The sequence below is a fragment of the Vitis riparia genome, chromosome 12 (genome assembly GCF_004353265.1).
Source record: "Vitis riparia cultivar Riparia Gloire de Montpellier isolate 1030 chromosome 12, EGFV_Vit.rip_1.0, whole genome shotgun sequence".
NCBI lineage: Eukaryota > Viridiplantae > Streptophyta > Magnoliopsida > Vitales > Vitaceae > Vitis > Vitis riparia.
Window position 1 is genome coordinate 2,039,096 of NC_048442.1, and position 10,476 is coordinate 2,049,571.

At 34.6% G+C, this 10,476-nt stretch overlaps 1 protein-coding gene across 1 annotated transcript; it reads left to right on the forward strand.

Annotated features, from left to right (window-relative positions):
• Positions 1-742: 742 nt before the first annotated feature.
• LOC117927235 (probable disease resistance protein At4g27220) lies at positions 743-9,818 on the forward strand. The gene is made up of 5 exons (XM_034846686.1): positions 743-906; positions 1,370-1,858; positions 2,073-2,294; positions 6,533-9,387; positions 9,571-9,818. Exons 1-4 carry the CDS (start codon positions 743-745, stop codon positions 8,310-8,312), a joined length of 2,655 nt encoding a protein of 884 aa, XP_034702577.1. The 3' UTR covers positions 8,313-9,387; positions 9,571-9,818.
• The last annotated feature ends 658 nt before the right edge of the window (positions 9,819-10,476 follow it).

Genomic DNA, 10,476 nt, shown 5'->3' on the forward strand with positions numbered 1-10,476 from the left:
TTCTGAAGTTGCCCTCCAGACGAGAGAATCCCTAAAAAGGCCCTATTTTCCTCTTCCACTCTCAATCCTCGCAGGTACTAATCTAATCATGTTATTATTATTTTTTTTTGCAACCCCCGTTTGATTGCCAAGAAAATCCATCCCCCATTCGATTTCCGGGAAAATTCATCTTCGTTTGATTTCCGAGAAAATCCATGCAAAACCCTCAAGGAAAACCAAAAAAATTGCTTTTTTTTTGGCTCCCTGTGTTTTCTGGATATTTTCTAGGAGTCTCTTTGCTTTTGTGCCATTGGATTTAAATTTCACGAACCCTAAATCCACAATTTTTGAGCCAGGCTGAAAAACACAACCTTTGCCTGCAAATTTAAATTTCACGAACCGTAAACCCTAAATAATAATAATAATAATAATAATATATTTTAAATCATTTATACAAATTTATTAGAATTTGAAGCCGAGTTGGTATGATGCCAACTAGAGTAGAAGGGGTGAGAAGGTAAAGTTATGACTTGGGAGTTGACCCACATGCCCATAAATGAAATAGAACAACATATACATTTGTGGGGTCAAAAAAGAGGTTTACTCCTGGTATAGACAAAAATTATTATTTAATTTCTAAAAGGACCAAGATGCCCCTCATAGAAATCTTCAAAAAGGGGATTCGACGTCGGAACAAACACTTGATCGTCTCTGACTCTTGCACTCCACTCCACTCCACTCACAGCTTCCGGTGCAGCGAGCCATGGAAACGAAGCGGAGGAAGACAGAAGAGTTTCCGGCGGAGGGTTCTAGGGACCCCGGTGCCGTGGATTCTATGAAGCTCAGCGGCGATAGTGGAGATGATAGGAGTGATCTCAGCGATATTCATTCGAATTCCAATGCTGAGGGCTTAGATGACGACGTTCAGTGAGTATTGCTCTCGAAAGATCTCTGACATTTTCTCAGCAGCCAAACACACATCAACATTGATGACCACTTCACGCACTCTCACTTTCATTCACCATTTTTTTTAAAGCTTGAAACACCTTCAGTTTTGATCACTGATAAGATCTAATTATACTTAATTAACCTCTTCATTTCGCATGAATTAAGATAATGGGAAAGATTATGATGAAAGTATTCGAGCTTTTACTATTTGGCTTTACATTTTCAAGTTATATATCAAAACAGTAAGGTTTCAATCGTAACAATGGAAACTTCTATCTAAATATTTTATAGGAAGTATACTTTATGTTTTTTTAAATTTCTTTGAGAAATTTTAATTTTTTGTAAATATTATTATTTTTAAATCATTAGATTTTTATGTGATCCTCTAAAAATTTATTATATCTTATATACAAATTATAATTATTTTTTATTTTAAATACAGAAAACCGGAAGAGCATCCACATGAAGTTGCTGGCGTTAAGCCTAGCACCAATGTTGAGGAGGTGCATTTCAAACTGGAAGGGCATCCACATGAAGTTGCTGGCGTTAAGCCTAGCACCAATGTTGAGGAGGTGCATTTCAAACTGGAAGGGCATCCACATGAAGTTGCTGGCGTTAAGCCTAGCACCAATGTTGAAGAGGTGCATTTCAAACTGGAAGAGCATCCGCATGAAGTTTCTGGCGTTAAGCCTAGCACCAATGCTAAGGAGGTGTTTTTCAGAGGCGTTAGGAAGAGACCATGGGGAAGACACGCCGCTGACATCAAGGATCCTCGGAGGAAGGGCTATGTTTGGCTTGGAACTTTTGATACGGCGGGGGAAGCTGCCAAGGCGTATCAGGCGTATGATGCCGCTGCCAGGGAGCTTCATGGCCCCAAGGCCAAGACCAACTTTCCTATGAAAATCAATAAGGCAGATCATGACCATACTATGTAAGTATTTATAATTTTTAAAAATTGAAAACTCTCAATTTCTTTTTAGGCATATTTCGTAATTCTAAATTTATATAATTTATCACTTGATCTTTTGCCAAAAATTAAGAGTCAATTTGTTAAATTTCTTGATCCCGCACATTCCATTTTGTTAAAAATTGAATCTACTATTTTATATATATATATAATTTATATTTTATGATTTTCAAAACAGAAAACAGAAAATGTGTCCAAGCAGAATGTGTTTAAGTGAAATTACTGATGATAAGTCTAAGCCTAATGCCAATGCTAAAGAGGTGCATTTCAGAGACATTCAGAAGAACACCGATGTGGAAGTGTATGTCACCGCCGCGAGGGAGTTTCTTGGCCCCAAGGCCAAGACCAACTTTCCTGTGGAGATCAATGTGGAGAATAAGGCTGACCATTACCATACTATGTAAGTATTTATAATTTTAAAAAATAGATAAGTCTCAATTTCCTTTTAGGCATATTTTTTTATAATTCTAAATTTATGCAATTTATCACTTAATTATTTTTGTGAAAAATTAAGAGCCAATTTGTTAAATTTCTTGAACTAACTTAGTTCCATTTTATTAGAAATTTAATTGATATTTTTTATCATTGTGGAATAAAAACCCAAAATATTAGAACTAGGCACATAAATTTTAAAAATATTAATAATATTGTTGGAATATCTTGACTTTAAACGTGACCTCATTTGACAAAAACAACTTTTATCAATTTTTGTTGATGGGAGTCATATCTAAAATATTTGGAAATAAAGTTTAATTTTTATTTGAAAATTATATTATCTTTTCTGACAATTTTTTTTTTTTAGAAAGCATTAGGAATAATGTCTTTTTAAACTAAAAAAAAAAACTTATAAAGTCACCAGGATATTTTTGCCTGTGTTTTAATCTAGTTTCTAATCTTTTTTACTTCAAGCAATGTTAACTTTTGAATTATGGCTAAATATTTAATGGGTGATTTTTTAAAACCATATGAGAAGCTCATACATATTGTCATTAGTTTTCATATGATATGTTTGGATATATGCTTAGTTTATTCATTTGTTTGTCTAATTATGTACTCAGGAGTTCAAATTTGAGTATTGAAATCAAATCGAATATATCTAATAGTTTTTGTATATTAAGAACTAAACTTTTTTTTTTTTTTAATCCGAAACATAAATTCATTAATACCAAGTTAGAAATACATGAAAAGATGAGAAATCTTTCTCAAATATTCAAACTATAAACTTGATGTATAATATGCCTCCTATGTATCACACAAAACTACACAAAAGAAAAGAGGTTTTGTTCTCTTTAAAAATCTCTGCATCGACAAAAGGAGGTCGAAGCTTTGCTCCAAGATTTATTATATAAAAATTTGTATTTACAAACCGAGTTCTAATTGAGCTAAATAGCACTAAGAGGAGTGCCCTTGAAATTTGAAGTTATTGAGGCCCAAAAAGAGGAATATAAGTATTTTATGCTTCACCACTTATCCTAAAAAATCCTTGCATTTTTTTCTTGTCATTTTATACAAATCAAAGTGAGGCAAATAATTTTTCTAAGGGTTTTTGACTCTATTTGTACTCCTATGGCCTCTGAAGGAATGGTCATCATGTCACTTATGTTCGTAAGAGGAACCCAATCTAACTTGACTATACTAAATAATTTATGTCAAAGCACCATAGTAGTTAGACAATATAAAAAGAGGTGATCAATTGCCTTGCTCCTCATCATACGCATAGAGCAAATGTCATAACTAAGAGCTTTGTAAAGCCTTCTCACTTGCAACAAGTCATTGGTGTTGACCTTCTTATTAGTCAATAGCTAGACGAAGGTCTTGACCTTAGATGAGACTTTCGATTGCCAAATGAATTATGTTGGAGAAAAATAAATAGGAGTTGGTAGAAGATTGGACAAGGCTAAAATGAAAGCTTTAATTGAAAATATTCCTGAAGAAGATGAAGACCACACTCTTTTGATAGGAATAGGCATAATCAAGTGCATATGAAAGAGAGAAGACAATATCTTTCCAAATCCTCTATCTCATATCATTGAGATTACGACAAAAGATAAGATTAAAAATAAAAAATAAAAAAGGATAGGAGGTTCCAAGAATAGATGAGATAGAGAAGTTTTTTATTATCACAACTCTGAAAAAGATTTAGAAATTGAGAGCATAGAGATTGATTCCCCCACCACAAGTCTTCCTAGAAGTGGATCCTTGCCCCATCCCCCACCACAAAACAAGTATCATCAAAGAAATCCTAAAAAACTTAAGTAATGACCTTCCAAAGGGATTGATGCAATCACTTAACTAGAATATTGACATCTTAACCATTTAGATGAGTCTCATAGATACTTAGAATTGCCTTATGCAATTATGCCAAAGAGTGTCTTTTTCTTGGAGAAACCTCCAAAGTCATTTTTCTGAAAGTATTTTATTCCTTAAAGAAATTTAATCTATAACAAAAATAAAAATATAAATTCTTAAAGAAGTCTTCCCAAACCCCAAACGCCCCTCCATCTTAGGCTTGTGCACTAAGTCTTAACTTATGAGATAATTTGTGTTTCCCTCCCCTACCCTTGACCATACGAAATCTCTTTGCAATTTTTCAACATTTGTCTCCAATGCTAATGAAATCTTATACAACAAAAGAAAATAATTAGGAATGTGAGACAAATAAGATTGGATTATGGTAATTCATCCACCTAAAGACAAAAACTCTTTTTTCCAACCATCAAACCTTCACAAAATTTTGTCTACCACTAGATCCTAAAAAACACTAGTTTTTGGGTTCCCCTCTAGTGGAAGATCTAAATGGTTGAAGGTCATTCAAAAACCTTACATTCAAGCATCGAAGCCATCATAGAGTTGATAGAAGATAAAGTGCTCGTCTAAATTGATCTTAAGGCTTGAAATACATCCAAAAAACCAACAATATTAGTTTAAGGTTTTGCAAATCTTCCATATTGGCACTTTGAGGAAAAAAAATGTATCATCTACAAATTGCAAGTGGAACACCCTTATGCTACTCCTCCCAACTAGAAAACCTTCCAAGATACCGCTTTCCTTTGCTTTCAATATCATCCTACTTAACACATCAATTGCCATTGTAAAGAGAAAATGAGAAAGTGGATCTCCTTGTCCAAGTCTTCTAGTTGCTTTAACTCATCCTTTGGCATTATCATTCATTACGGTCATAAAGCTTGTTAAGGACAAACAACCTCTCATCCACAACATCCATCTGGTGCTAAACCCCTTCCTTTCTATTGCTTGATCCAAAAAGTCTCACTCCACATGATCATAGGCCTTGTTAAAACCAATTTTGAAGACTACTCCCTCCTGTCCCAAAAGCCTTTTCTCATCCACCATTTCATTAGCTATCATTACCGCATCTAAAATTAGCCTCCCTTTTTACAAAATATCCTTAAAATAAATGAATGGTTGCATCACTGACTCTTCAAATGCAGCCTAATAAGACTTTGGTTATAATCTTATATAAACTTGTAACCAAATTGATCAATTTGAAGTCTAATATTTTGATAGTTTGACTCCTCTTTAGCACTAGAGGTAAGCAAGTAGCATCAGTAAGCTGGTTAATCACCCCATTATTGTGAAACTCTATAAAGACTCTTAGTGAATCCTCTTTAACCACATCCCAACACTCTTGAAACATAGCTATGGAGAAACCATTGGGCCCCAACACCATTTTCTTATCTAACTTAAATACAACTTTAGGGACTTCTTCTTCAGTAAAAGGGTAATCCAATTGCATAACACTCTCTACTTAAATGAGAGACCAATCCAACCCTTCTATCCTCTAGGAGTCTCCAGGGAGTCTAGAATACAATTTTTCAAATTGATTGATTAAGTTTAACAACAATAATTGATCTACGTTGGTTTGCTTCATTTATTTCCTATTCAGATTAATAATCAACTTTTTTTTTTTGGTTAGTTTGGGCCAAAACGAAAAAACTTTAAATTGGATATTATGGACCAAAAAACTTAAATAAGCTTTTATAACAAGTAGTCCTAAGGTCTATTCAAATCATATCATTGAAATTAATTTCAGATCATATTATTGTAACGTAATAAAATGAATAGCTCTTGTTATAACATATGCTAGTTGTACTAAATAGCCCAATCATACAAAAAAAGAGCTATATCGGTGTGGATTTGGATCTATCAAATGTGAAAGATCTACACCTAATTAATAATGTAACCAATAATTATTGCATATCATATGCATGTATTTATCTACATATTTGGGAAACCATGGACTGAATTGGTCTAGTTTGGTTTTATGTTTAGAAAACCGAAATATTATTATTATTATTATTAAGAAAACCCAAATATTATTATTATTATTATAAATGATAGGTTTTTTGGTTTGGTTCACTTGGTTATTATTATTATTCTAAATGATGGGTTTTGATTAGTTCCTTTTGGTTTAGTTAGTTTTATTAATTCAATGGATTTTTTGAACACACTAATGCTTGTCATATGAGTTCCTTCATGGTTCAAGGTTGACATTATTTTAAAAAAAGTTAAGAGTTATATCAAGAGATGGGTAAGAATACATAGATTAATTTATAAAAAATAAAGAAAAATAAAAAATGGTCTCACTCTTAATAATTTTTCTTTTGTTTACAAATGCAGAATCATGGACAGAATTTGGGAATTGAACAAAAAGAAAGATATTGCGTGCCTTATTTTGTCATATCCTCCTTTGAACTTGGTGAGCAAAGAGAGGCACAAAGGCTGGATTATGGATGTTTTAGCAATAACTCACAAAGTAAGAAAATTGAAAGCGTCTTCCAAAGAGAAAGAGGTAAATCTTCCAGAGCTGGTTTCTGACATCACTGGACTACTTTACCATTCATTCCATGATATTGAAGCTTACGTTCCACATGATATGATAGAGGAGATGCGTGAGGAGACTACTGAGAGTAGAATGCCTGAAAAGGAAGTGCTAAATCTGACTATTGATTTTGCTATTCGCCAAATTTTAGAGTACATAGAAATTCCTGAACTTCGAAGGATTGGCATTTCAGGAATAGATGATACAAGGCTTGTGTCAAGATTGAAGAATTTGCCATCGATAAGGAACATGTTTGATGTTATTATTCTTGTTAGTGCCTCTAATTATAAGACCATTGAAGAAATTGAAGATAGCATCGCAAGAGAATTAGGTCTCTCAACAGTGAGCACACAACAAGTAGATGAATTGCTGAAAAACAAAAACTTCTTAATCCTTCTGAATGACATAGATCATTCGATAAAATTGAATGACGTGGGGACAAACTTGTGGAATTTGAAGAACATTCAGAAGATAGTTTCTACATCTAGATTTCCTGGAGTTCATCACATGCAAGTGGATCTGGAGATCAGGTTGAAGGATCATCTACTATCATGGGAATTGTTTTATAGGAATGTTGAAAAAGTGCATTCTTTGAGCATCGGTATCCAACTCCAAGCCATACATGTGTTGAAACAGTGTTGTGGCCATTTACTTGCCACAGTTCTAATGGCAAGAGCCTTGAAAGGTGTCAACAATGTTCGCATCTGGGAATATTCATCTCATGCACTGCAGTTGCTACCACCATCACAAACGGAAGATAGAATTTTGTTTAATGCATTAGCATTCATTTGGGGGCTTTTAGGTTCAGCAGATCAGAAATGTGTAAAATACTGTGCATCTTACTTGGAGAGGGAAGGGACAGACAACGTTGATTTGATTGGAAGGTGGATCAAAGGCGGATTAATTGGATCGATTGATGAAGGGGATGAGATTATTCGAAATCTTGTCAATGCCTTGCTATTGGAGAGTTTTCAGAATGGAAATTCAGTGCGAATGCGAGATGAAATCTTCAAGGAGTTAGTAAAATTGTTTAAAACTGAAATGAACCCAATGCTTCTTGAACTAGGTGGGATGGAACTAAGGGAGGCACCAGTAGAAGAGGCATGGAAGGAAGCTGGGAGTATTCTCTTGATGAATAATAGAATATCTAAGCTACCGAAAAATCCTCATTGCCCAAAACTCAACATATTATTCTTACAAGTCAACCATCATCTGAGAGTCATTCCTCCATTTTTTTTCGAATGCATGCCCATCCTTCAAATCCTAGACTTGTCCCATACTAGGATAAGATGTTTACCACAATCTCTTTTTAAATTGGTCCTACTCCGAAAATTATTTTTAAAAGGTTGTGAACTCTTCATGGAGCTCTCACCTGAAGTTGGAGGACTGAGTCATCTTGAGGTGCTTGATCTTCAAGGGACTGAAATCATAAATTTGCCTGCTAGCGTTGGGAAATTAACAAATTTGAGATGCTTGAAAGTGTCATTTTATGGGTATAACAACAACAGTAGAAAAAACCACAAACCAGATACAGTCATTCCTAAGAATGTGATAGCCAATTTGCTTCAATTGAAATAGTTAAGCATAGATGTGAATCCAGATGATGAGAGATGGAATGTGACCGTGAAAGATATTGTAAAGGAAGTTTGCAGCTTAGATCAGTTGGATTCTCTTAAACTTTACTTGCCAGATGTTGTACTTTTGAATGGCTTGAGGAATGGTTCATCATCAACGGAACTGTCACTGATGCACTATAGGTTTATTGTTGGCAGCCATATGAAGCGCATAATATCCCGACTACCACTGGAAATTGCGGGTAAATTTGAAGAACAAGAAAGATGCTTGAAATATGTAAATGGTGAAGGTGTCCCAACTGAAATTAAGGAGGTACTCCAGCATGCTACTGCATTGTTCCTGGATCGTCATTTAACTCTTACCAGTTTATCTCAGTTTGGGATTGGAAATATGGAGAATCTGAAATTTTGTGTATTAGGAGAATGCAATCAGATCCAAACCATTGTAGATACAGATAATGATGGAGATGTTCTGCTTGAATCACTACAATATTTGAATCTTCATTATATGAAGAATTTAAGGAGCATCTGGAAGGGGCCGCCTAGTGGGAGATCTCTACTCAGTCTAAAATCTTTGATGTTGTATACCTGCCCTCAATTGGCTACAGTCTTTACTTTGAATTTGCTAGAAAATCTCTACCACTTAGAGGAGCTTGTGGTTGAAGACTGCCCTGAAATCAACAGCTTAGTGACTGGTGAAGATCTATCAGATCTACCACTATGTCTGGATTATCTTCCAAAGTTGAAGAAAATATCACTTCATTACTTGCCTAAATTGGTCAGTATTTCAAGTGGTTTGAGGATTGCACCAAATTTAGAGTGGATGAGCTTCTATGGTTGCCCAAGCCTCAGAACTCTTTCCCCATATGAATGCAGGCTTGATAATTTGAAGGTGATAATAGGAGAGGCAGACTGGTGGAGCGCTTTGAGTTGGGAAAAATCAGAATGGCTTCGGATACCAAATCTGGACTCTATCTTTGTTCCAATTGAAAGGGACAAAGATTGGATGACACAGTTAGCAGAATTGAACAATCAACTTAAAGCTTGGATGCAATAAACAAAGCCTTCTCAACCGTCAGGTTTTTTTCCATTTAGCTTTCTTTCCAAAAATACATTATCCTATTACATATTTGAACCTCTCCTGAGCTGAAAATGATTCACTGTAGGGTTGCAAGAAGTGCTTGTAACTCCACGTGCATTTTTCTTGTTTTGTTGTCTCATATTTGGTGTTTTTGTTGGCTATAATTGTCTTTGAGTGACAGGTTCTGGAACAAGCTCAAAGCAGAAGCAAGTGCTTGGGGCACTCTCAGGACACCAAATGGCTACTTCGAGCTCGATGAGTGCGGGAAAATTAAGCCTTGACTTGGAACTTTAATTTCCAGACCATTGCTGACTGTTATTTCTTTACTTCTTTTACATTATGTTTGGTTGTGAAGAAAAGGAAACTTAGAACCTTACAAAAACTATGTTAATTTGGATTATCAAGCCTTGCTTCTCTGATCTCTTTGAATAACTTGTGATATAGACTTCCCGTAAGCTTCTGAGTTCAGAATTCAAAAGTGATTTCCCTCAGTTTGATTTGTATTTAAGTCACAATTGGTTTGATTAGTATTGAAATGATAATTGGCTTTTTTTTTTCTTTTTTTTTTTTTCAGTTCAAGTGATAATTGAGCCTATCATGCTCTAACAGTCAAAGTACATAGGTAAGGATATCAAATTCAATGAGAAGCTCATACATATTGTCATTAGATTTTATATGACATATTTGGATATGCTTAATTTACCCATGTGCATGATTTGATGAGTTTCAATTTTGAGTATTGAAATAAAACTGAATAAAACTAATCAGTTTTTGTAAATCAAGAACTGATCATTTTTTTTAGAAATACATGAGAAGGATGAGAAATCCTTCTCAAATATACAAACCATAAGCTTGATGTATAACATTTCTCCTATGTACCCCACATAACTACACCGAAGAAAAGAGCTATTGTTCTCCAAAGAAATCCATGCATCTACAAAAGGAGGTCGAGGCTCTGCCCAAGATTTGTTGTGTTAAAACCTCTATTTGCACACCAAGTTCTAATTGAGTTAAATAACACTAAGAGGAGCGCCCTTGAAATTTGAAGTAGTTGAGATCCCAAAAGATGAATAGACGTCGATTATGT

What these genes read in the sequence shown, in the direction of transcription:
- LOC117927235 (XM_034846686.1), top strand. Translation starts at nt 743, where the DNA reads ATGGAAACGAAGCGGAGGAAGACAGAAGAGTTTCCGGCGGAGGGTTCT. An exon ending in GGCTTAGATGACGACGTTCA is followed by an intron (nt 907 to 1,369) that starts GTGAGTATTGCT and finishes TTTTAAATACAG; the next exon opens with AAAACCGGAAGAGCATCCAC. An exon ending in GCTGACCATTACCATACTAT is followed by an intron (nt 2,295 to 6,532) that starts GTAAGTATTTAT and finishes TTACAAATGCAG; the next exon opens with AATCATGGACAGAATTTGGG.